General features: G+C 40.1%; 2 protein-coding genes across 2 annotated transcripts; both read right to left on the reverse strand.

Annotated features, from left to right (window-relative positions):
- Positions 1–1647: 1647 nt before the first annotated feature.
- On the reverse strand, positions 1648–8738 carry LOC124261360 (failed axon connections homolog). Its single transcript, XM_046695660.1, is given in 7 exon segments — positions 1648–3129; positions 3132–3146; positions 3613–3729; positions 5145–5344; positions 5687–5877; positions 6758–6890; positions 8650–8738. Coding segments are annotated over 7 exon segments (834 nt in total). The 3' UTR covers positions 1648–3040.
- A 1697-nt stretch (positions 8739–10435) lies between these two features.
- LOC124261361 (toll-like receptor 4) lies at positions 10436–22450 on the reverse strand. The gene is made up of 2 exons (XM_046695661.1): positions 22436–22450; positions 10436–13619 (listed from the first exon to the last, which is right to left on the reverse strand). The coding sequence occupies exons 1-2, from the start codon at positions 22448–22450 to the stop codon at positions 10890–10892; spliced, it is 2745 nt and encodes a 914-aa protein (XP_046551617.1). The 3' UTR covers positions 10436–10889.
- Positions 22451–27544: the final 5094 nt, after the last annotated feature.

The following is a 27544-nucleotide window of genomic DNA, read 5'->3' on the forward strand; positions in this document are numbered from 1 at the left end:
GGCTTCACACATTGTACCCATGTGGGGATTCGAACCCGGGTCTTCTTCGTGACGAGCCAACGCTTTAACCGTTAGACTACCCCACCACCCCTTAATTGTTGAGAACAAGCCCGTTGAACGCGTACGATTTCCTTGGAAATCAGTTTCCTGACGGTGATGACCGATCCAACACCCCCGACAGTATATAGCGGTTTGTCTGATGGAAGACATCCACGAGAGTATCCATTGGTGATCTACTTGCTGTGGTAACAGGCTGAGCTAAACAACTCCCAGATAGCGACTGGATATTTTATGTCACGTTGAAAGGAGAAACAAGTAATGTCTGACTGGGTTTATTCATGTAGTTCACTATGATTACTTCACAGTCATACCAGGTTGTCTATTCACAAAACCGGATGTCTGAATAAAGCATTAAACTAAACTGTTCAGCTCAAATATCTCATGTACCTACGGTCAGTACGTCCATAACTCATTGCTGAGTGAGTGAGTGAGTGAGTTTTACGCCGCTTTTAGCAATATTCCTGCGATATCACGGCGGGGGAAACCAGAAATTGGCCATGTGGCAATCGAACCCGGGTCTTCTGCTTGACAAGCGGACGCTTTAACCACTGGCTACCCCACCGCCCCGCTACGCATACTTACGCACACTCAGGATTTAAGGTGAAACGTATATTCAGCGCCACTCTTCTTAATTTTAGCCCTGTAGTTCAATGGTTAGTCAACAAAGATGCTCATGATGTCAGTCATCTGATCATGGCATTTTGTCATACGGTCACGTCGTTCCAACCAAAGAGGTACTAAGCTTACGTAATCACTTTGACACGTGCATTATTTATATTTTCTCACAAACAAAATTATATATCAAATAACCTACTCATGATTCGGGAACTACAGAATAATTATCTTTCCTGCCGAGGTAGTACCATCCTGCAGCATTTCTCGCTGCTCGTGGATCCGGGTTCATAAGACGCGACTAACGTGATCGGGTGGTCAGGGTCGCTGACTTGGTTGACACGTCATCGTATCCAATTGTGTCAATCGATGCTCATGCTGTTGATCACTTGATTGTCCGGTGCATACATGATTATTTACAGACAGCCGCCATATAGCTGGAATATTGCTGAGTGCGGCGTAAAACTACGCTCACTCACTCGCAGCTCGTGTTATTATTGAAATTGTTATTCGTGCACCTGACACTTGTTCCTGTTTGCGTGGCATACATGAATATTCCTGTTACATATTGTGTACATGTATATATACATATATATATACTCGACAAGTGAGTATTGTTTAACGCCGCTGTCAGTAATATTCCAGCAACATCAAGGCGAGGGCGACATCACAGAGATCCCAGAAATGAGCTTCACACATTCTATCCCTGGGAGAATCGAACCCGGGTCTTCAGCGTGACGAACGAATGCATTAAGCGCTAGACTAACCCGCCGCCTCGACTCGACAAGGGGGACCAGAGACTGACAACGATTCATGGCGGTGGGGTGTTATGCCAAGTGGTTAATAAATTTCAAGTAAGCGAAATTTAACCGCAAACAGCTGATCCATGCAAACACCTCGTGGACTAACACTGGCTGCTGGGAACATAAAACAAATAGAAATCCCCACGGGTGTGTTTCAATGAAACAAACGATCTTATATTAAAATATTTTATTTGAAACAAAATAGAAATTTGTACATGGTACAAAGACAGGTTTTAGTGAAAATGTGTTTCTCCATATGCTCGCTTGACATGTCAGCATATGACCAGTTAGATATGTTATGTATAATTTGATGACATACTGTGAAAGCTGATAGCTGCAGCCATGGAAACAATAAATGAATGGTGTCCTAAGCGGGTGTTTCTTCAGTCTCCCATCTCTGTCACAGGCGAGTGTGGACCAAGGCCGCGTTTCACAAAGCAATCACAACGCTACGACTATCGTATCACCTATACTTTAAAGGCACAATGTCACACCACATTTATCTAAATATACAGAAATCAATGTATATGCATTTGTATAGCGCTAATATCCATCCCTCGGAAGGTTGCTCAAAAGCACTGGTGGGTGTCGTAGGCTGCCGAGAATAAATGAGTCTTTAATTTTGATTTGAAAGTACTCAGTTGCTCTTCTGATCGTAGACAGTGGTAGCTTGTTCCATAAAGATGGACCCCCAGATTGAAAAGACCTGTCTCCGAATGTCTTTGTCCGACCAACAGCTGACTTTGACATATGTTGTGTTGATGATCTAAGGTTCCTTGGACAAGGTCAGATAGGAAACTTATCCCAAAAACAAATTACGTATTTGAATTACACTATTGAAAACTTCGAATGAATTAATGCAACGTTAAATCGACTCTCGCTCCTCGCTAAGCGAACCCCACAGAGTTATGGGGTCCAGATGCCTGGATGGTCTGGTCCGCACCCGATAACTTACAGACCGCCGCCATACAGCTGGAATATTGCTGAGTGCGGCGTAAAACTAAACTCACCCACTCGAACACAGAAATACGTAATTGAAGCATATGTTATTAGAACCAGTTAATATGAGTAACAGTTATTTAAAGTTCTTACGCTCTTAAGATTACCGAATATAATGTACATCAGTAATTAGATATAAACAGTAACGTTTATTCTTGATAAAAACAAGCAGAATTCATTATACTTCTTCTCACATGCCAGTGAATATATCATCAACAATCAAATATCTATGTGAGAGGGGTTTGAGCATTATTTCAGCGACGTTGTTGGCGCATCGTATTATCATCCATGTTGGAAATCGAACCCGGGTCTTCAACAAGACTTAGTGATATAACCACTTAGCTACACTAGTCCACGTTCTTTCATACATTTTCCGTTCCTGAAGTCCCCCGTCGATATACTGCTGAAATTAAGCGGCAAGAGCCGAAAGATTATATTCACTGATTCTCTTACACTCAAACACAAATTATATGAAAATATATAATTCAACTCTTTATTCGGTCAAACAATTATTATATATCATGTTTTAAGGGTTAATGGAGGGGCAGTCCCTGAGTTATCTCCCCTCACTTGCTTGCCTCCCTTGTTCCACCGTGCGTGATGCACTGGTCCCAGTCCGGCCAGAATGCTTCCTTCATACGTTCACAGTAGGCGGCAGGTTGGGATAATTATCTGGGGAAAATAAGATGTTATCAACAAAAATGTTCCACAAACACCACTATGCATATGTCATACATGATACACAAATACTTCAGAAGAGACAAAACCGACGAGAGTTTAGAGCAATTTCTTTAGCCATAACGTAAACTTCGTCCAGAGTGCTATTGACTGCGGAGAACTGCGGGTCTCTGGCGTGACGAGCGAACGCTTTAACCACCAAGCTACCCCATCGCCCACGTTGATACTGACTTATACAGCATTTGCAAACATCACACACTTTCTATAAGAATAATTGAAAATTTCTCAAAACCCTTTCATGTGGAATTCACATCGCGAATATGTATGAAAAGTGAGTGGAATAGAACGCTTGTCACATTTTACTACTCAGGAATAACAATGACGTATATGTGACGAGAGTGAAAATTTCGATTAGGTAATTAATTGGAATATCACTGCCAACCTGTTTTCCGGGTTTCACCTTTTATGAGACTCTCAAATCCAGATCCATTAAACTGCCAATATGCCTGAGACAGCATACCGAACAGAGAGCAATCCGCTTCACAGGGATCATCTCCCATCAGGAACTTCTTCCTCCCTAGTATACAGGATGTAACTTAGTTAATAATGTCCCTGTACCTGTACCTCCATTCAGATTGTACAGGATAAGTATGTATAAACCATATCAAGTTATCTAACAAAGGGGAAAAAATATAAATATTTCCTTTTCGATTTCCATACAGTTGGTTGTTTGGTTTGTTGTTTAATGCCGCTCTCATAATATTCCAGCTTACAAGACCAAACAATCCAGTGATCAACAGCATGGTCATCGATCTACGTAATGGGGATACGATGACATATGTCAACCAATCCAGCGAGCCTGACCACCCAATCCCGTTAGTCGCCTCTTACCACAATCACGGGTTGCTGAAGACCAATTCTAACCCGGATCTTCACCGCTAGATTTCCATACAGCATCGAAGAGAAGAGGGATTATGATATTCATGTCCTCTGTTGGTTTTTCTCCATTGTTACTGGTTAATTATAATGCAGGGACATTCAAACATGTGGTCGGCGCACGTTAAAAGAGTAAAGGCTTCTTGAAACAACTGACCGTCTGGTTTGGGGCGATTGGGAAACTTAAGGTTTATAAATTATAGACTTACGTAACCTATATACTTAATCACTAAATATAACAATATATGAAAATCTCTTCATTTCAGTCTGGAGCCAAAGGGTTGCAGAATTGGATTCGAACCTTAAGTTGGGGTCAAAATTATATTTCTGAGTTTCTGTCTCAGACCTGCAAAACTTTGGGTTGAGGTACTGCCTCCTGTTCAAAGCAAGTTGATACAGGTTGTGTTTGTTTTGTCAGTTTCGTTTGTTCTTTTAAGCCTCGCATGGCACTAGTCCAACTGCAAGACAGCGGACTGTGGATATTCGAGATTGTACCGGGCAATCCTGTGAATGATATTTAGAGGCATGTTTCAAGCCGTCATCACACGCTATCAAACCAGTCTGTTAGAGTGACTACCGATCCGTTTGGTCACCTATTACTACCAACACAACACAGTGACCTGTTCTAACCAGGGTGCCGTTCCACGAAAGCCTCTTAGCGCTACAACGTCTTAAACCACATCGTAAACCAGGGCCCCGTTTCACACCGGGGTTCTATCATAGCACCACGAATGTCGTACGTCCTATACTGTAACATAGGCTTACAACAGCTCTTAAATTTTTATCTTAGTGGAAGGGTCGTAAATCATTACGCTGGGACATCCTAAAGTCGGTCGTATCCGCTAGGACGTCGTAGCTATGAGAGGCATTGGTGAAACGGCAACCACAGGGTCCCGTTTCACAAAGCTATCGTAGCGCTACGACTGTCGTACCTCCTATACTGTAACATAGACTCACGACAGTCGTAGCAGGAACCTCCAAGGTGAATGTACCCAGTAATATAACCGAATGACTATTCAAAGACTCACTACCAAACTCAATTTTCACAAAAAATACCTATAAAGTCGGAGATAGATTGGAAGTCCTTATACATCATTTCGACGACCTCTTCCTCCGTGTGGCGACCCTATCCCTGACTCCATGTTTGTTTTCTGATATGTCGTCGTATCATCCATAGAAAGAACTTGGAGAATTTAAACGTTTCCAAAATAAACGATGCGTCTCTGCTGTACAACCAGCAGATTTGGGCAAGCAGCCTGGATCGGAATTTCAAATCATCAGTACGTTGGTTGATTCGTGGAAATATGGTATATGTCAACATAGGGAATTGCATCAGACATAATTTTTGTCAGTGATGCGTCAATTTTTTAAATGTCTTCCATATGAGTGAATTTTATTTTTACGCCGCACTGAGCAATAGACCAGCTATATGGCCTGTAAATAATCGAGTCTTGACCAGACAATCCAGTGATCAACAGCATGTGCATCGATCTACGCAATGGGGATACGATGACATGTGTCAACCATGTCAGCGAGCCTGACCACCCTATCTCGTTGCATGGGTTACTGAAGACCAATTAAAGTTGACATAACAGTACAGATGTTCCTCCGTCATGACCTGCATCGCTTGCGCTATACCCTTGTCAGCTGGACTCAGGGGCTTGTTGAGGTCCACCCCAAGCTTCTGATTGAGGAAATGTATACACAGCGTGGTGTCCCCAATAGGTTGGCCATTGTACTCAATCCAGGGGACCTTGCCCTTAGGTGAAGGTTGCATTCCATGGACGTTCTATGGAAAACGTGACACGGCATGAGGAACTATGCGCAGAAGAAAAACTGTGACTTATGTGAATATATACCATTCAAAAAAAGTAGGGGATATTGGATTTACAAGATTGATAAAATGCAAATGATGAAGCCAAGGAGGAAAGAGATGATGAAGAGAAATTAAGGGTTAATGTGACAATTTATTCCATTCCTTTGGAAATGTTTCATCTGTATGGATATATATTATTTTTCTCATATGCATCGGCATTGGCTTGTGGTATGCTCGAAAAATGGAATATGCCCTAGTATGTTAATGGTATATGTAAACTAGGAAATTTATACATGATACTGTAAGTGATGTGTTTCTTGAGTTAACCTGAAGATGCGACGTTACTCGATATCTCGTGGTCTTCCACGATATAACCGGTGTAACCTTCTTCTTGTCCCTTAAACCTCTTACACACGCATGTATGCACAGACAAACGCACGAACGGACGGACACACAGAGCCTTCTTCGGTGATCTCGTTTTGGTTTACAAAGCAATCGCCTCATATATTACCATAAGTATGTATGTCTTGTGTAACGAGGTTCTGGGCAGAAGATGAGTGATTAACTGCAAACATCAACTTTCGCTCCCAGCGGTTGATAGAATGAACAACAATATACACATCGGGATATACACAAACAGCCAGGTCACAATGTATACATATGTTAGATGACAACAATGTAGGAAGCTGTGATCTCGAACATTGTAGTCAGTGAAGTCAGAGTCGATTTATGCTGATCGGGTGGTTACAATGTGTATCTGGCTGACTGTGCACAATGACTTTTGCTTCGATGGTTTGTTCTGTCCTTCCCAGTGGTTTACCTCACTCACTCACTCAACACCTCATTCACCTACCTGGTAGGGTATCCTGGCCATCCGGAGATAGGTTTCCAGCTTCACAGCAAACGGTGTCATGCTGGGGGCGTAAGGACCTCTACCGATCTGATGAAGGATCACCGTATCTCGGGGATACTCTTTACTCCTCTCTCTATACAACGAAACCACGTTATTGTAAATGACCGTCCCTAAAGACCCAGTACCCTCACCCCCTAACCGCATTATCAGTTTCACTGGCTAGAATTATGTCTTCAGCTTTGCTTGTGACATAGTTAAGGATTCATTACATCAGGGATAATCTACATCAGGGATAGGTCACTCGCTTGCTTTCTTTACCATTTGTACTAATTGTAGCGTGTGTCTCGTCATGCTCCAACGCACACAATGACTTGGTTCGTTCCCAGCGCAACTTCGGCTGCGTTTAGCAGTACTTCAGCCAGTTTATTGTATCAGTCGGAATTTTACAATGAATGAATGAATGAATGAATTATAGCAAGAATTAAGAGCAAGAATTATATGTGAATGAATGAAAGAATTAAAGAAAAAGAACAACAGAAAGAAATACATATGTGAATGAATGAAAGAATAAATGATACACCACGGCCATCCCTCCCCAAACATGTTAAAGAACGCAAAACTATCGCTAGAACACATGTGTTAACATCAGCTGTCCCTTTTTCTTAAAATCTACTTGGAGACATTTTTTACATTAGTAGTTAATTCAGATATCTTATCGCATGTGTGGAATGGCATGGACATTGACAGAATATTAACTGACACTGTCACACACCCCTCAAATACAGAAAGTTTAGACCAACAAGACAGAAAGAAGTTTTAGAACTATAACACTTAAGCATCACAAGCATCAATGGCGGATCAGAACAGATAGGCGATATGTCATATTTTTCACACACCTCAAATACACCCTAACAATTTTTTTAAATTATAAAACTATCACTATTACTTGCAAACACCTTTCACCTGATGGTATATTCCCCTCATAAAAATTAAAGGTGTATGTGAAAGAAGTTTTTAGAACAATAACTAGACACTCAAACAACGCCCTATAGTATTTCAATGGGAGATCGGCGATGTCATATTTTTCACACACCTCAAATAGATTCTAACAATTTTTTCAAAGTTATAAAACTATCACTATTACTTGCAAACACCTTTCAACTAAAGGTATATTTCCCCTCTAAAATTTAATCGAATATGTGAAAGAGGTTTTTATCAGTAGAATTTAGTCTTTCTTCGCTGTGTACCGAGAACTGAAGCCAGTGAGCTATAACATGCCGACTTGAAACTTTACTACAAATCTACTGTACTAATACCGACACTAATAACAATTATTTGACTTAAAATGTAGTGACAGAATAGGTAACTTGTCTTCTACATATAGGTTTTCAGTTGTCACAACACTCAGCGAATGTAATCAGCTGTTGAAAATAAACCGGGCTCAGTCTTAAAAACTAAGCTTTAATTTTAAAGTCAGGGTTGAAGAGGAGTAACATGCACGTGCCCCTCTGGCATCCATGGGGCTGAACGGACTTGACTGACGGGTCTCTCCTGTACACTCACGTGATTTAGCAGTACTGCCATTGTTTGCATGGACAGCGTTGTATAGACTTGAATTTTAGACCCCTCGGTATACAGTTACAGACAGATCTGAAGAGCGAAAAGCTCTGGCTAAACTTTTTGCTTTAGCGACGAAAGTACCCAGGATTTTTCTTTAGATTATGGGGGCGGTGGGGTAGGCCAGTGGTTAAGGCATTAGCGCGTCAAACCAAAGATCCGGGTTCGATTCCCTACAGGGGTACAATGCATGAAGCCCATTTCTGGTGTCTCCCTCCGTGATATTGCTGGAATATTGCTAAAAGTATGTCTAGCTCATCAACGTGACAACTTACTTGTGAAATAGTTTCCTGACAGCGACGACTGACACGACAGCTACAACAACGCCTCCGACAGCATGCAGCACTTTCTGTGATGTGTCCATGTCGCTTTAAGCATTCAGTCCATTACTGATGGTCTGAGTCTTCCTGTGTTGTCACTGTTCACTGCACTGTGTTAAAAACAGGCCAACCTGTATAACACCCACAATGCTAGCGGCAGTACTAGGTCATATTGAAAAGGGGAATAAGCGTTGAGCGAAGCAATCATTCATTAGGCTTGCGCTCGCGATATCGTTTACTGTGTGTGTAAAAATATGCATTGTCCTGCCCGATTTCCTACGATTAGGTATGTCCTTTATATAGCATACACTATACTAGAGATTTGATGTAGAATGTCCATTTTTCATTTACGTTATCATGGCTAACCTAAAAATAAATTATCACTTGACTCAACTGCTTCCTGTGATAAAACAAACCTCCAGGTAAAGGTTAAAATCTGGACCTGTTCAGGCTGACATTCGTGTCTGCAGCAAATAGCAATACCCATTCCCGTTTCGAATTTAAAATCACCAATTAAACATAGTTTACGAAAACAGATTATAGTGATGAGAGATGTGTTTATCTCCTCGCTATTATTATTCATATTCTTTTCAGGGTAGTTGGTGTATATATATTCGACATTGGATAACTTTAGATGAGGTGAAATTGGGTTTAACGTCGTACTTGAGAATATTTCGCTCATATGATGACGTGCATGCGTGTGTATGTGTATGTGCGGCTGCTTGTACTAGCCCAGACTGAAGCTGGTTTTATAGTGCTAGCCCACTGAGATACCATGCCGCAGTGAAGCATGAATACCCCACTCAGACACATTATACTGACTCCGAGCCGACCAATCCTTGTTGTACCCATTAATGCCGAGCGCCAGGCAGGGACCAACAAGTACCATATTTTAACGTCTTTAGGTATGACGCAGTCGGGGATTGAACCCGCGACCTTCCGCTCTCCGGGCGGACGCTCTAACCACTACACCACGGAGGCGGTTGGGTAACTTTAGACCTGTTTACAACATCCGAGTTAGTGTTCAAGGAATTATTAATGTACTTGTGAAGCCATGGGACAACTTTAGACCTGTTCACAACATCACAGTTAGTAACTTCTTTGAGAGGCTTCTTAGAAGTTGTATAGATGAAGGAAAACCAAGTTCTATGGATAGTCAACTTCTTTATTGCAATGGGTGCGACGTTTCGGTGTAGGTAGAACTTAGTTTTCCTTCATCACAGTTAGTATTGAAGGAATTATCAAGGCAGTTATTATCCCCCGTAGCGCGTTTTGTGGGGGTATTAAAATGCGCTCCGTCCGTGCGTCCGTGCACATTTGTCTTTTCCGGAGCTGAACTCTAAAACCGTTCACTATTTCGTCACCAAACTTGGCACATCGATTGGTCTGGTGGTGTACTGGTGCCTTTTGGTAGTTTTGGATTTCTGAATAAAATATCTTTGCATTTCCATGCCAAAAAGTTTGACTTAGAATCTGGTGGTATTGCTTCTTTCTGGAGCAGAACTTTGAAAACCTTTCAATACTCTCCTTCCACTTTTCTATATACACACCAAAACATTTGACATAATCTTAACTCGTAGACATATTCATGAAGAGTATTTTGCCATTGCGGGGGATATTGACGACTTTGTCTTCTTGTTGTATTGACATTGGGTAACATTGGACCTGTTTACAAAACCGCAGAGCAGCGTTAATCATCACTCACTCATCCCTGCGAGGAAAAACAGTTATTAACTACATATAAAAGCAAACATTTATTTAAAGATCGTAAACAAACGAAACAATTGCAGATATATGTCTGCTCATAGATACAGTGGATATTATCCCATATTCGGGAAAATACAAACAATTATATAAAACTGAAATGAAGGAAAACAAATGAACACAAACATTATGATGAGATGGAGCTTACGATAGGTTTTGTGACATGGGTTCTAGCTTCAGTGACTGGTTGATTTTAGTAAACAATCACGTTAAAGTACATGTTTGTTCTGTTTACATTTCAGTTCCATGTCAGAAAATGATCAAATCCCTACAAACATATATTTACATTGTGTACTGCTATTGCTTACTTTCCTCAAAGAAACCGATAATATAATATATCACTAAGTTTCACCAATGTGAAAAGTATGAAATTAGAAATGATAAAGGTAAGTTCAGTTATGAAACACATGCTCCCATATCTAGGCAAGCAACTACGCAGTATGTACAGCACGTTGAAGACTTTCCCAGAACACCTCCTGACCTTCCCGATCATCTGTGTACTCCAAGTAGGAGTCTTGGCGCATTAATTCCACAATGTTAGGGGGTAGATTCTTCACCGGGATCTTCTCCAGGATTACCACCAGCAGTGTGTTCCGTCCAGTGTAGATACTCTCCATCTTAGCCATCTCCACTTCGTACTTACACCAGTAGCTCTTCAGGAAGTTCCTTGACAGGATTATCACTGTCCTCCTGCTTGATCTGATGGCGTGCAGGATGTTTGCAGCAATAGCTTCCCCCACAAGAAAGTCTCGATGGTGGATACAGAGTCGAAGTCCCTGCTGTCCTTCCAATATCCGCCTCATGTTCTCCACAACAAATCCTCGGTCCTCGTCAGCATAGGAGATGAAAGCATCAAACTCAAACTGAGGTCCACCTTCTTCTTCCCCCTCCACAGCCAGATAACCCCGGTGTTTTATTCGTACCAGATAGTAAAGATACCTCAATTTCCATCTAAACCTGTACACTATTCCTGTTATGGACAAGCTTAGAACAAGCATCACAAGGCAGAGGACACCGATAGATAAACCTAAGTAGGAGGTACACTTTTTGTCAAGGTCAAAAACGATCTGATGGATGTCTTTCAAGAATAGTTGTCTGTTGCTGTCATCCACGCAGATCATGTTATCAAGACCAGGTAATTTAAAAGAATTATCTATCATCCATTTCAGTGAGTTCAGTGTCAAGCAATTGCACTTGAGAGGGTTGTCTTTAAAGTAAAGCTGAAAATCACGTCTAACCATGCATCTGACTTGATGGCGCAGAAGAGATGGAATTTCATCAAAAGCGTTTCTTGATAAATTGATGACTGTCATATTGAAATTGATTATTTCGATTTTCCAGGACATCATATAATTAGAACCTAAATTTAAGAATTTAAGCCGACGGCTATTTTTGAAGATCAGCTTTGGAAGTGAACTTATTTTATTATTTGATAAGTCAAGGTGTTCCAGCAAAGGCATTTCACCAAATGTGTCATTCGTGAGGGTATATCCAAAATAATTGGAACTGATATCCAGATACTTCAAGGATGGAAAGTATGAAAAAACTCCTTCAGCAAGGTATTCGAGGAAATTGTTAGAAGCATGTAATTTTTCTAGGTGTGTTAATCCTATGATGGGACCCGTCCACAAGGAAAAATAATTAAACGATATATCTATCTCCCGAATTTTGTTTTCACCAATTTGGAAACGTATGACTTCATAGGCCATTTTTGAATGACTTGCATCGATAAATGTAACATTTGGAGGCACATAAATTGTAACATTTCCCCTGATAGGTTTGTTATATTTATCCAGTTGAAGAAGGCGACGTGAATGAAGGCTTGTAGTGTCAAAGAAGGATATTGATGATGTACCTTGATGCGACGTATCTACCCACTCCAAATCTGTCAACAGCGACAATTCCATCAAGTAAAGCCCAAACGAAAGGTGATTCTCTTTGATGGATATTTTTTTGAGAGACTTTGGAAGGTTAATAATTACATTTTTATCAATCATTTCTATTCTGTTTGCTTCAATGTACAATTCTTCTAACTTGGTATTCTTTAGATATTTGACATCTTCAACTGTCAACAGTGTACTACGCCCCATCATTCGACCTATTCTATTTACGTTTAGTGTTCTCAGAGACGAATTCTGCAGTCCATACGTAGCTTGTCCCATTTTTGCAATTCCCAGATATCTGTTATGTGACACGAGGAGGGATGTAAGATTCTTTAAAACTTCAAAAGATGATATTTCAATGTCAATCAACAGACAGTATGACACATCCAGAGTCTGTAAGTGAGGCACATCCACAAATGTGTCATTCCTCAAGTAACGTGTGTAACACGTCCTTAACTCTCCCCCTAGTGATAATGACTGGAGCTGTTTCAATGTGAATCCCTTTCCAAAGTATAGTTCTATCGGTCCATCAATGCGCAGATCTTGTAAGGAGATTAAGGATTTGAATGCACAGCCCGGGTAAGCATCTCGTCCAAAGTTGTTTCCAGAATGCATAGGGTGAATGTCTTTCTCAATGAAACTAGAATTTGAGCTGTCTTTCAATGATCGGCTTTCCACTCTTCGGTTTAAGCTTTCGTCATAAGGGCGAGATTCAACATTTTGGTTAATGTGGAGTACTTTCAGTTTAGCCTGACGTTTGAATAACCCTTCACGATAGACCTTTGTTGGAGATAAACGATTGTGAGTGAGATCCAAAACTTCAAGGTTTCTTAGCTCTTGAAACGCGCCGAGTTCAATGTCCTTGAGACGATTGAAAGACACATCCAATCTGGTAAGATGTGCATAACTGAGAGATCCATTTTCCAAGTGATGTATGTAGTTTCCTGAAAGATTGAGATCAGTTATGTTGGATAGTAGATGTGATGGGACTTTGTCAAGTTGCCTATTCCCACAATCAGCTATGACTCTCTCTCCATCGTAATGACATTTGCACGGCACACACTGATCTTGATTCACATGTTGATGTGCATCATCACTTGTATCTAGATCTGCATTATTGCGTGTATCTTGACTTGCACTATTACGTACATCTGGACGTTCATTGTTACTTGCATTATTAGTTGTAAAGTAGCTAGCATCTCGACTCGCAGCTTGTATTGATGTGATAACATTCTTAGACACTCGGAGTTCCAGAAGTAGAACCAGCACCAGAAGGTTCTGAAAGTAGCATATACAAACATTATTCGCAGATAAAGACGTCAAGAAGAATGTGTTTGAAACAAATCCCGTAGAATGTTCCAGGACAATATTTTCTTTCAGATTTGCAGTATGTGCTATAAGCTCTAACTGGACCATTTTCGGGAATTCCAAAGCGAAAGCGCAAGCCTTCTTTTGCACGTGTTGTTTACGAGTGGGATGTAGCGCGATGGTAAGGCCACCCCAATTGTTAAATTAACTAACAGAGTCTATAACTTCACAAATCAACACAAAGGTATCTCCACGGCAGTACAAAATAGTGTGGTAGTACAAGTTCAGTGGTAATATACATGTAATATACTCTTCCAAAAAAAAGGAAACTTGACATGCTGTTTTGAAGTTTACTTACTGAATACATATTACTGATTCAAAAATGACATCATTGCTCAATTACAGTAAAATCATCACTTTACAAATTTCCAACACATTATTATCCAGAAAATGTTTGATAAAACTACAGAGGGTTATTAAAGCGACTTGGTCAGAGTAAAATGTCAGTATCTGGTGTGACCACTTCGAGAATCGATAGCGGTGACCCATAGAAGAAAGGATATGCCGAATTCTGTCTTGAGGAATGTTTTGATACTCTTGCTGAAGTGCTGTGTGCAGTTCTTGTTGTATCTGAGGTGGTGGAATACGCTGGCACAAGCGTCGATCAAGAGTATCCCATAGGTGTTCAATGGCGGACAAATCGGGTGATCGAGAAGGCGAAGGTAACACCTGAACATTGTTTTACTGGAGGAAGTCCTGTCAAAACACGTGCAACGTGAGGTCGAGCATCAACCGTTGATGTTGATGAAGGGAACGACGTGACGTTGATCTGGTCTTCTGGCAAAAAGTCTGGCTTCCCATAGCCAATTGCGCAATGTTTGGTCGGAGATTCGGCGCAGTCCAGGGATTTGGATTGTTGTGGATGATGCGGCCGTGGCGTTTTAATGAAGATGTCTCAACCGGATATAGCGATCCTGGGCGGCGGTTTAAACTCTAGGTCGACCTGACCTGGGTCTGTCATTAACGCTCCTAGTATTGTTGTATCGGATCCATAGGTTTGAGATGGTCTCTCTGGACACGCTGAAGTGCCTTGCAACCTCATGCTGCGATGCCCCTCCTTGTAAACGGCCGATGGCGTTGTGTCGTTGAGCTTCTGTCGGTCTTTTCATTCTCTTGTCGTCTATAGTGGCTTAAAGCAATGCATGTTGAGTACCATTGATGTGTTTCTTTAACGCCTACAGTCAGCTCAGGGTGATACACAATTAAATGATGCACGTGCATTTCATATAGGGTGCGTTTTAGCGATTCACGATAGACGTTAGTGTAATGTAACGTTTTTGTTTCTTTTTCCAAACGTTTTGTCATCGGCAAACATTCCCCAACTTGTTGGGATTCAGCATGGATTAGTTTGTGCCAAATATTTTCCTAAATTCAAATGTTTCGAGAACGCGTTTACGAGAAATAGGCGGTGCACGGCAATGATCTGAAGTGCGAGGCAAAGGTTATCTCTCAACTCAACCCACAACTCTAAATATAGCTCAAAACTATATATAGCAGACCTGGGACATTGTTACACTATATATGTCACTGTAAGGCATCAGTATCAAATTTATCTTTGGGATGCGACCGTTAAGATTTATAAATCTTCAAATCGTTATGGCACAGGGGCTTGTATTGCTGAAAATATTACAAAATACAGGTATTTTATTTTTAATCAATCAGAGAGCAGCTCGTCGTTGATGCGAGCAGATTGAAAGTGAAGGACAAACAAACATGGCGGACTCGATCACTCGAAACAGCTATTTTTCTAATAGAGTCGTGTGTGACAGGTAAAATCAATAACTTATTTCATATGAGAGGTTAAAATACGAAAGCGGAATATCTAGCGATTACGGTTACCTGTTTTCGCCGATTGCGTGTTTTCAGTTGAAATACTTAGCATTTCTTCGTGAATTCCAGCTGTGTATTCCAGAATTTCAAGAGGCAAAAACAGTTTCGACATGTTACATGTTTCTTAGAAATTAACTTTACTGCAATATTTTGAACATATTATTTTGAAAGAGTACTCGCTGGCATTTACGTAAGAACTATCAGCCATCGTGATTTGGACATGTCGCGGTTGTGAATCATAAGTATTTTGACAGACAGACAGACAGACAGACAGAATAACAATTTATTTCAAGTATTCAAGGCCATGGCCCATTTTACAAAACAATTTTAATAAGTGTATTCATGCTGGTCTTGTTATAGGTATTTGGTCACCACCGGAACAAAGACGATCTCGTAAAATAATATAGATGCTGCACTAAACTATCAAATAATATTTCAGCATAAATACTGAAGATATAATTTTAATTTGTTGTATTTCTTATCCTAAAACCTTTATATAAAATCCTTGCCAAATTGAATATTACATTTTTATCAGTACTTGACATAATTCTAACAAAATTGTCCCTAGAAGAGCTATTTCTTATACTATTATGAAGATATTCTCTTCTTTGGGCTTCATAGCACTGACAGATCATCAAGACTTCTACAAAAAATAAATTTTTACAATGACAATATAAGCAAATCTTTCACTAGCTATTAAATTGCAATGCCTTCCTGTTTCAATAGCTAGCCTGAAATTATTACACCTGAATTTACAGAAAATAGTTCTTAAATGTTGTTGAATGTCAATTGAAAGATAAGACTGAACATGTAATATTGTTTTAAATTGACAATAAGTTTGACACTTGCTCAATTGTGGAGTAATACAGTGCTATTCCTGGCTCAAGGAGTCACATAATCGCTGTTTAAATATAGAAATAAACATTTTCACATTGCCAATATCTTGACCTATCCACCATGAGAGGCCCAAGTAGTTCTACCAACATCATCGAGGTATTTAAGCATTAAGTAAGACTGCTAAGGTAAACGATTGTAACCTAAATGAATTATTCTACACCAGTATTTTATTAGTTTTAACATATATACTAGGCACATAAAGAAACTGTGCATACAAAAATTTAAAATCTAAATTTATCAAACCTGTGTAGACACATAAGGATTTAAACTCAGACATTAGTGACATGTATCCAACATGCATGCACGTGCCACGTTCCGTGACGTCAGTGGGTTCGTCCTTGAGACGTGCAATACGTTGTTGCACGTGCATTCCGGGAAAGGGAAACAGAGCAAATGAATGCCACACAATACTGTCACCTTGGAAAGCTCAACCCCTGCCCTTGCGATCGTTCAAAAAATTAAACGGCTATTGAAACGCATAGCATGCCAAGGCTCACATCTGCACAACGTCATGAGGCAATTGGGATGGTCCGTGGGGGAATGTCTCAACGACAAGTGGCTGCACATTTCCACTGCCACCGGTGAGACGCTACCAGAACACAAATGACGTCATCGATCGGCCACGTTCTGGACGTCCACGTGTAACAACGCCAAGACAGGACATATGGATAAGGGTGACCCGTCTTCGCCACAGGTTTCAGACTGCAGTGATGACTGTCCGAACCATCCCAGTACTTCGCCGTATCCACCCCAACACAGTTCGACAACGTTTACGTCATCACGGGATCAGACCACGACGTCCCGCCATACGGCCTATCCTGACACAACGTCATCAACAAGCTCGCCGAATGTGGTGCCGAAATCATGTCCGCAGACCCTTGTTTTGGTGGAGGAATGTTGTTTTTACAGATGAGTCCAGGTTTAACATTTCCCATAGTGATGGACGTCAACGTGCCTATAGACGCGTGGGAGAACGTTATGCACAGGCCTGTGTCGTGGAGAGGAATCGCTTTGGTGGTGGTTCCGTGATGATTTGGGGTGGAATAACAGCACGCAAAAGAACTCCTTTGGTGATTGTTCAGGGCAACTTAACTGGTGTGGGCTACAGGGATCAGATTCTTCGACCTGTGGCAATTCCTTTTCTGCAACGTCATGGCCCTGGGTTAACATTCCAACAGGACAATGCCCGCCCTCATACGGCAAGGGTTGCTATGGATTTCTTGCAACACCACAACGTTGACTTACTGCCTTGGCCTGCAAATCCACCGGATCTCTCCCCGATAGAGCATGCTTGGGACGAGATGGGATCGACGTCTACGCCGTCTTCCTCAATCGCCAAATAACGTCCTTGACCTTGCAACAGAACTTGAGAGAATCTGGCGTGACATCCCACAAGCCTTCCTTGCACGTTTGATAGGCTCTATGCGTCGTCGTTGCATTGCTGTTCTCAATGCCGATGGTGGACATACCCGTTATTGAGCTTGTGACATGGTCGTTTGACCACTGTCCCGCTTGTGGACTCTTGACGTCATTGTGATTGACTTTTCAATTGAAATTCTCCCGACTTGTTATGGTCTCATGATCCCTCCATTAAAGTTTATATGTACCTTTGACATTGTTATCGTACTTATCAACTGGGATAATATTTTGACAATGCACAGTTTCTTTATGTGGCTAGTATAGTTGTACTGAAGTGGTACTCTTCTACATTCACCAAGTGCCATAACATCACATGTGTTCTTATGTATCCTTAATATTCTCTTGCAGAATCTAGTGTGTACTCTTTCAATGGTTTTAGAATACTGTGTACCCCAAAACTCAGCTCCATATGAAATAATTCGAACAATCATTGTATCAAATAGCTTGAAGGCATCAGTACAAGAGACAAAACCATGCTTTCTTTGATAATTATATAATGACATCAGTGCCTTGTTAGCCTGGGCGGCTAAACAGCTTTGTGCCTTTGACCATGAACGAGTTGGTGTGAAAACAACCCCAAGGTACAGTACAACCAGAAACTATTGAGAATTTAAAGATTTTTGAATGCTTTGAACGATGTTTTTGGTCGTTGTCCTGCTGGAAAATCCGAAATATTTCCATAGAACACGTGAGCAGATGGAAGTAAATGTCCCTCGAGAATATCTGTGTACCGCTCACTGTTCATATTCCCTTCAAACACACAGAGGGGCGTTGCCCCTAACACAGATATGCCACTCCACACGTTAAATTTCGGACTGTACTTTGGGCACTGATACAAACGTAAGGTTTTTCAGTTTGTTTGGTCCAGAATTTCAGTGTATTAGGAAACAGCCACACAGAACTTTCATCTGAGAAAATCACATTGTCCCAGCTAAAATATCTATGCTGTAAGCACCAGTTCAACCTTCGCTCCTTTTGTTCAGGTTTCATGATCGGTGATGGAATTCTTCGACTTTTCTGCCAACCCATTGCATGCAGCTCAGTTCTAATTGTCTCCTTATAGACAGCCACAGTTCCTCTATCAATCATATCCAGCCTTAAGTTTTCTAAACTCCTTCGTTTATTTTTAGAAACAAGAATGCCTGCGCCTCCCTGGTGCTCAATGCCATATCCATTTGCAATATTTTTCAAAACACGATAAACAGTGGGCAAAGGGATGCCTGTTCTACTTGAAATCATTTTAGCTGATCTGATGTCCTTCTTATAATACTCTAAAATCAACTTCCTTTTCTCTATATCATCCATACTGAGGATCACTGAAAATGTCGTCTGCTAGCAAGTGAACAAAGGGGGATAACTCTTCATCAACTAATGTAAAAGGATTAACGGAGTTGTCTCTCTTGAATGAAACCAAGCACTTGATAGCTGGTCAAGGTTGTTTATACTAGAAATTCAATTAAACATATTCCTAAAATTCTCAATAATTTCTGGTCATACCATACCTATGATTATTAACAACATCAATTTTCTGACCTTTAAAGTACCACTTCTCGTAACCTTTTAGAGGACCACCACTTTGGAATACCATTATCTTAGTTTTCTGTATATTTATCTTCATACCAGTTGCTTCACAAAACTGTTCTAAAACATTTATTTTCCATTGTAGATTGATAACAGAATCAGATACACCTGATACATCATCCGCAAAGAATAATGCTACAACATATGGATGTTTTTGGGAAACAAATATACTATTATCTCCTTTCTCTTCGAGCATTACAGACAATTGGTTTATAAACATAACAAATATAAGAGGACTCATAATACAACCCTGACGGGTTCCAATATGACCTCGTACACCTATATTGTATAAACTTTGAAGCAAAACAATCTATAGATTTACAATAAAATCTGCCTTCTTTATTAGATATGCACTTCGGAATCATAGCTTGTAAAGTAAATACCTGATCGATAGTGGAGTGACCAGGTCTAAAACCTGCCTGGAGTTCAGAGATAACATGGTTCTCCTCACATCATACAGGAAGTCTCTTGTTCAGGATAGCGGCTAAAGCTTTACTTAGAGTATCAATTAATGAAATTCCTCTATAATTTTCTATGTCATTCTTATTACCTGATGGGAAATATTCCATCATGAAAAAGTTTATTATATATGTTAGTCAATAATGGTACAATATAACAACTAGTGGACTTTAAAAATTTACTTTGTATACGATATTAACACAGGGATTTTCCCATTTTTTAAGTTTGCCAAGCTCTGCTTTACTTCGTCTTCTGTGATAGGTACATTTAAATTACAAGTTGAAGCATTTACATCCTCACAAGATGGCATGAAATGAAAATAAGAGGTTGTCTGAGAATTACAACTATCATTCTCATGAGAAACCTACACAAATTATTAAAATATCTAAACCAATTATATATAGTGATATTTTTGGGCAAGGAAATATTAATCCTATCTCTCTTTAGCACTTCCCAAAACCTTTTGGGGTCACGTCTGGCATTTACAAGTAGCATTCTCTGTTGGCTCTGAAAAACTTCTCTCTTAACACAATATAACCTCTTAAATGTATTTCTTAATTGTCTACACAGATCGAAGTTGAGGCCACACTGCCGATAATTGTTCAATGCTGCATATTGTCTATGTTTATAATACTCCAGTTCTTCGTCCCACCAAGGTGGTTGAGTGACATCATTAGTTGTGACTTGACGTAATGGATAGTTTTCTTCATGACACTAGCAGCTGACTGATATAAACAAGTAATATCTTCTATGCACTTGAAAATATTATCTTTGGCTGAAGCATGTAAGCAATCACAAGATTGAAGAAATAGTTCTTGAAACTTAGTTAAAAATACTGTTGCAAGGTCATTGTTGCAAACATATTTCACTCAAGACTCACAATTGGAATGATAAGATACATCTGACTTATCAACACTAACTTAGTGATTAGCTTCTACTATTCTATCAAATTTCCAAGAAAGTGTACAAGATAGCGGAAAATGTGATTAATCATCACGAGATAATATTCTAAAATCAATAAAGTATGGGAAATGAGGCCAACACATAATCAACTACGCTGAAACCATTGTAACACAAGTAATGTTTGCCTGTACATCCCCAAACAACCTTCCATTCATTGCATGGACATCAAACCATAGGTATTATAATGTTTATTGTCGCGATTATTTCTAGGCATATCTGATGGATAATCATCCCAGTCCTGACCGACCCACGATATGTAAAAGATCATCATTTGGTATATAGTCCAAGAAGTCTCTCATTCTTGCGTTGAAGTCACCGGCTGACATATAATGATGGTTGCCGTACAACTATTTGACAAGTTCCATATAACTAACGTGAAATAAGGATTTTGTATTATATGAACGCTTATCAAGTGCTCCCTAGTGGGAACTGCCAGGTAATGCGTGGAAGTTGTGGCGCTGTAGAAACTCCTGACAGCCGGTGCAACACGTAGCCGGGCGTTGCCAAGATGGGGCAGTCCACCGTTGACGTTCACGTGCGGAATGACGTGGTGTTGCGGGATCTGATGCCTGTCAGTGCTACTGTTACTTGCACAAGGCAAGTCAAAACATTGATTACACAACAGTCTCGTTTCCTGCTGACTGGGTTTCCTCTTATTGCGCAACATAGTACAATAACCAGTCCAGAATTTTGAGACCAATTCATTCAACTGAATTCATTCAACATTCACAGGGGCAGTCTGTGAATATTTAGTTAAGGTCGTGCTGCCTAAACCTAGACATAAAATATAGAAATACGTTTTGGTAATGGTCAGGCTTCTTTAAATAGTGCTTTCATCCCGTCGAAATATGGCACGTACGGACGCACCCACGTACGAATACACATCTGTCAACTAGCGTTCCCTTTCAACAGCAGTAATTTGAACGTGGTTGCAGTTGCACTACTTCAACAATACCTGTCTAGATCATTTTATGTAGACGACACTGATGACACTGGTGATACTGCTAAAGATATAAGCAACGATTAATATCTTAGAGCAGTCAAACGATACAATTAGATAGAGTCTAGATGAACCACATGCACGCACAAAACACACACATACACACACACGTGTGTCATTGACAGGTTTCGTCGTCTTTTCCTTCTTGCAAATTCCTATATTTTCTGTACACGTTTGGAAGCGTTCACGGAAACATATTGTCGAATCCATACATGGGTAAAATACATGTATGTGAGGTGTGTTTTTCTGATGTTCCTGTCATGATATGCGGCGAATGTTGCTAAAAACAGCGTCTGACTCAGAAACTGAATACCACACATCTCATTAACATAATTCACAATGGAAAATGAAACATGGGTTCCATGAATACTTTGTCTTCCTGTTTTCGAGTAGGCACTGAGGAGACATGGTAATACCTCTGATCAAGTCCTAGGTTCGCCCTTGTTATGTAACTAGACTTTTCAGAACCACGCCCGTGATTAACCAAAGAGCTACAAACTTTCATAGCATATTTCCGTGAAGACATTACTGTTAATGACGTCAAACTAAACTCACTATCTCTAACTCCACTACTCACCTGAACGAGCTCCATGTCCGAATCTTGACTAGCTCTATTCAGCGTTCGGGACCCATATATGTGTATATCATAAGGAAAACTGCTTATCTAACCAATGGCTGAGTGCACACGCCTTAGCTGTAGATTAGATTGAAGCATTTTCCTGTCTCGTGTTATACAGCCCCCTAATTAATATTGTGGGAAAAACTCACATTCTCGCAACCTCGCGAATTCGAGATCGAAATACGATAAATTTGCCAAAACTTGTGATCTCGTATTCGAAACGTCGAGATCACGAGAACGCGAGGATGTTCCCAACAACACTCCATAGTTATGTAAACGCTACGTAACAAAGTTACATCAAAGTCAAAACATTGATTAACAGTCTTGTTTCCTCCTGACTGGGATCCGTCCTATTCCGCAACTTAGTACAATAACCAGTCCATAATCGTGCAGCGTGCTCTGTCGTACAGCTTGCTCTGACAAACGGAAATCCGGAAATCGTGGAAACCTCAAAATGCGGCTCGGCCGCTAGAAAAGTTTGGCGGTCTGGTACGGAATTGATATTCTACCAATCACATTGTACGTTACAAAAATACATTTAAAAAGCGCAAAGAATACGTAACAGGTGTAACCAGTGAGCCAGATGAATTGTGAGTCATTGTACGACCTCTTCAGACAGGGGCAGTCTGTGACGTCTTATTTAACGACATGCTGCCTGAACTTCGTCCCAAAATATAGAAAATATACGACTTTTTTAAAGTTTAAAATTAAAATTCATTTGTAAATACCATTTTTCTTATGAAACAAGGAATTGAAATTCGCTGTAACCATAGTTGTTTGTAGTGTCTTTTTTCACTTTCACACGAGAAAATTCGGATCGGCTTATAAGAAGGTCATTGTCTGATATGGTTAAGACTCATGTTTCGCTTTGTTACCCCTTAGTTACATGTATATTAAACATCAAACCTAAGTGTATCAGCACACTATTGGCATGAGTGAGGGAGGAGGCGTGTGTGCTTGATGTGGATGACAAGTCATGCGATATAGCGATGTACATTTTGGACGTACAAATTTTGTTTTATCCCCAGGACCACCGGATTGTGCCAAGAGAACGGTAAATGTGTATTTTAAAAGTGACGACATAAAACGATATAAAAGTGTAATGAAAATAAAACAATATAACAGTGTAATGGAAAGTGTTTTTAACGAATTCTATATGAATAAGAAGAGCCACTTATCACTTCAGAACTTCAACAAAAAAAACATACTGTGTTCTTTCTGCCCCATGGTGTGCTGTAAAGAAACAGTGGAACTTCATTGCATGAAATTATGTTCCACAGTGGTTTCATTTTTTTTAAAACTATCTCCAGACAGACCCAAACAGCGATGATGACTGGCATTTGAAGAAAGGATTACGTGCCCTGGATGCAACCCGCCACAAAAGCATGGCCGTTATGGTACTAGTCGAAATACGCTGATGCAACACTTTGAAAAATTTAGGAATTAAATTGGAGATGAATATCAGCGGATTTGAATATGCCGTTGCTTCCAGTACTTCATTCATTGATCTGAATGAACTGAACTTTTAGTGATTAAATTTCATTGTGGATTTGTTGTCAAAACAAGGTGTGAACATGAAGAGATTAGATAGAAACGGCTTCAAGACGAGAAAATACAGGCTTCAACAATTAGTTTTCTGTAGGAAAACATTAAAAGTCCGCTGCTGATATGTTCGAGTTTAACTAAGGAAAGCTAAACATCGACGCTGTGATAGGACATGTGTAAGTATTGATTAAAAACATAGGCTGAGAAATGCTCTGTAGATTTTGTCAGTGTATACTATACAGGGTACATAGAGAATCTCACCCAAGTGTCTACTGATATCAACTACATCAACACAAGTTGATAAAGTTACAAATATGGGAGGCTTGCCGAGGGTATTTTTACCTTTATCAACGAGTGTTGATATAATTGATATCAGTAGACACTTTGGTGAGATTCTGTATGTACCCTGTATGATCCTGATCTACGTTGATGACGCCATAGCATTTTCAGGGCATTGTACAAAATCTACTGTAAATACATATAATGATTGGATTTTCATGATGTTGAATTTATCGAACTGTAGACTCTGAAAGCGAAAGACACAGAAATGCTTCTGTTGCGAACAAGTGCAAAGGATCTGATGCTGGGATTATGGAGAAAGATTTAAGATATATGTAGATTTTGGAACACAACTCAGGCTTATAATGCAGTCGGAATGGTAAGAGAGATTGCTTTTGTCAAAGATTATGATTATGGAAATCATTTGCAAGTGATTATGCAGTCACGAGTCATTCAATAACTATTTGATCGTTTTTCGCATTTTGAAGGTGTTTGATGATTTATCTAGTTAGTCGTGCACAAATGATGGAAAAAAGAACATAAAATGAAGTATGATATTCACCTATTACTATTCCCGGCCACGCTATCATCGATCTCATAAATGAGCAGTACTGCAAACCCTTTCTCATGTTGAGCAACGCCAGATTATCTCCAGCTGAAGAGAGCGGCATTTAGCCATACTTTAGGGTAGATCCTTCGACGGTGATGTTGAGTCAGCATACGTGTTTAAAACAGTAAATCATCGGCTTTATTGTGAGCTTATATATCGGGATCATGCAATTTTGCAAACCATAAATAGCTTGTTACTTTGTCACAACTATATTGGCAGCTACGGATAGTGCAGAGTAACGGTACTGGAGCACAATCGGCCATGCCGAGGTTTGGAAGAGGAGTTGGGGAGGCTGGGAAAGAGTTAAACATTCTTAATATACACGTGTGGTAATGTAAGAAATGCATTGATTCAGTGGTTTTGTCACTATTCCTCGATTTCACTCTTGATGTGGATGCGTCCGACGGACACATTACACTGATTCAGATCCAGGTAACAGTAACTGCCATCTTGTTTGGAACGGCGTGACCAGGGGCTCCTTTTACGAAGCAACCTTTACTAAGGTTAACCTTAACCCCCATTCTTTAACATTGCACTAAAATTACCTTAGTGACTTACGATCACCATTCTTTAACACTGCACTAAGGTTACCTTAGTGACTTACGAATACCTTAGTGCTTTGTGAAAGGAGGCCCTGGAGGACAACCACTGCAAACCGTTCAGTGTGATAACAGTGAAATCAAGGTAGGAAAATTAGTTTTGCATATATATACTTACTAATACTAATTCATTCATTATTTCATTCATGATTCATTCATTCGAGTTTTAAGTTGGTCCTGTGTGTAGAGAAGAGGTAATATTAAACGAGGGTAGGGGCGGAAAGTTGTTGGATGGGTGGAATAGATGATATTTCGGTATGTTTGAGTCTCAAGGGCTTCCGTCCTACCGGAATACAGAAGATGATGTATCTTTGAATAAGTGAATTCGTAGAACCTGCAGACAATTGGAACCCAGTAGAGTGAGAAGGGGATGAAATCGTAAATCCTTCTGATACCTGAAGACAGCTTGCTGAACACTCCCCTTTGAATTGTCTTGTTGAAATCAGCGATTGTTGGTCTGAGCAAGTCCGTCTACCAGACCCTCGAGGATATATTGAATAGGAGTCCGTCTCGAGTTTAGAATGATTTGGCAAGTCTTGATTGCCTCAGTTCTAGAAAATGACACATTGTAATGAGTTCCATTTGGATATTAAGTATAAAATATATTTCTGGGACCAAATGTCAGTCGAGGTCTGTACATGCACAAATATGAGCTACTGTCCATGTACTTCAGGCACAATTACACGCGGTCAACCCACAGAAACTGACCACAGATCCAGAAATACATGTATTGTAGTCAACGTAAGGCATACAGATTACTGGGGTCAAATTCTACCTGTAATCTCTATGCTAGAAAACAATGACAATGACATGATTCCATTGTTCAAAGCACAGATAGTCTGACATGTTCTTCCATATAATCATATTCGAAACAGTTTATCTTCTCACCTTGGGTTAAGATGCAGAGGCAATTAATTTCCTAGTGCCCGGTTGTAAACTTCCTGTGATATACTGTCCAAACAGTCAACCTGCAACAAGGTGGTTTCTGGGCAGAGGAAATAGCCATTGATATCAGTTAGTGACACAGACTAATAGCTAGATGTAAGCTGAATGTAAACATCTGGACCAGGATAATGCGTTACTGAAACAATTTGATAAGGCGATGTGTACACACAAAGGTGTTCTGACTAAAATCAATATTGTTTGTTATTTGCAATATAAGCTGCAGGGCAAGAAAAGTATGTTTGATAGTGGTTAAAATGAAACAGTTAGTCTAGAGATTGGTTACGTACCTAAAGCGGAAATGTTAACGGTTTGAGAGCGTTTGCAATTGTTTGGTCAAGTTAATTGTTAGTTGACACGATTGGACACTGTGATCAAGTATGACTTTAGAACAACTGATGTGAAATAGTCTGATATTTCAGACTTTCAATAAGCACAATCGAACTGATTGATCGAAATGCAATGTTGTACATTCCAGGATCTCTTACAAACCTTATAACAATCATCATTCTTTGGGGTCATGCAGGCTAGAATTGTACAGCTGGACGAACAGATGTTGGCAGGGCATTCGTAGACAAATACCCCAACCTGGCCGTCTACTGTGAACGTATGCAGGAAATGTTCTGGCCCGACTGGGACCAGTGCATCACACATGGTGGAACAAGGAAGACAACCAAGTAGTAACTTTTTCGTACCCTTTTAACGAACACCTGGCCTGAACACTAATTTGCAGTGATCTATTGGTATAGTGTTCACACCTGTTTCCCCATTTACACCATACAGAATTTGTTTCTGAGGATAGACAAGATTGGATAATTCATTCGAAGTGACGTTCTATATTTGATACCTCTCTTCAAGGAAAATGATATACTTTATGATTGTTTTCCAGACATCCTTGCTATTCAATTCAGAATATTCTTTCATTAAGAAAGTAACACACATCTCTGACGTCGTTGATATGGATGGCATGCATGGTTCTAAAACACAGTTATAAAGGAATACATAGCGGTGGCGAACACAAAGGAATAAATACCGCCATGTCATAAATTATTAGAAAGTGCAGCCTATGTCAAAATGACTGCTTTATGATTC

Source organism: Haliotis rubra, unplaced genomic scaffold (assembly GCF_003918875.1).
Source record: "Haliotis rubra isolate DU_JTF1 unplaced genomic scaffold, ASM391887v1 Scf799, whole genome shotgun sequence".
Lineage (NCBI taxonomy): Eukaryota > Metazoa > Mollusca > Gastropoda > Lepetellida > Haliotidae > Haliotis > Haliotis rubra.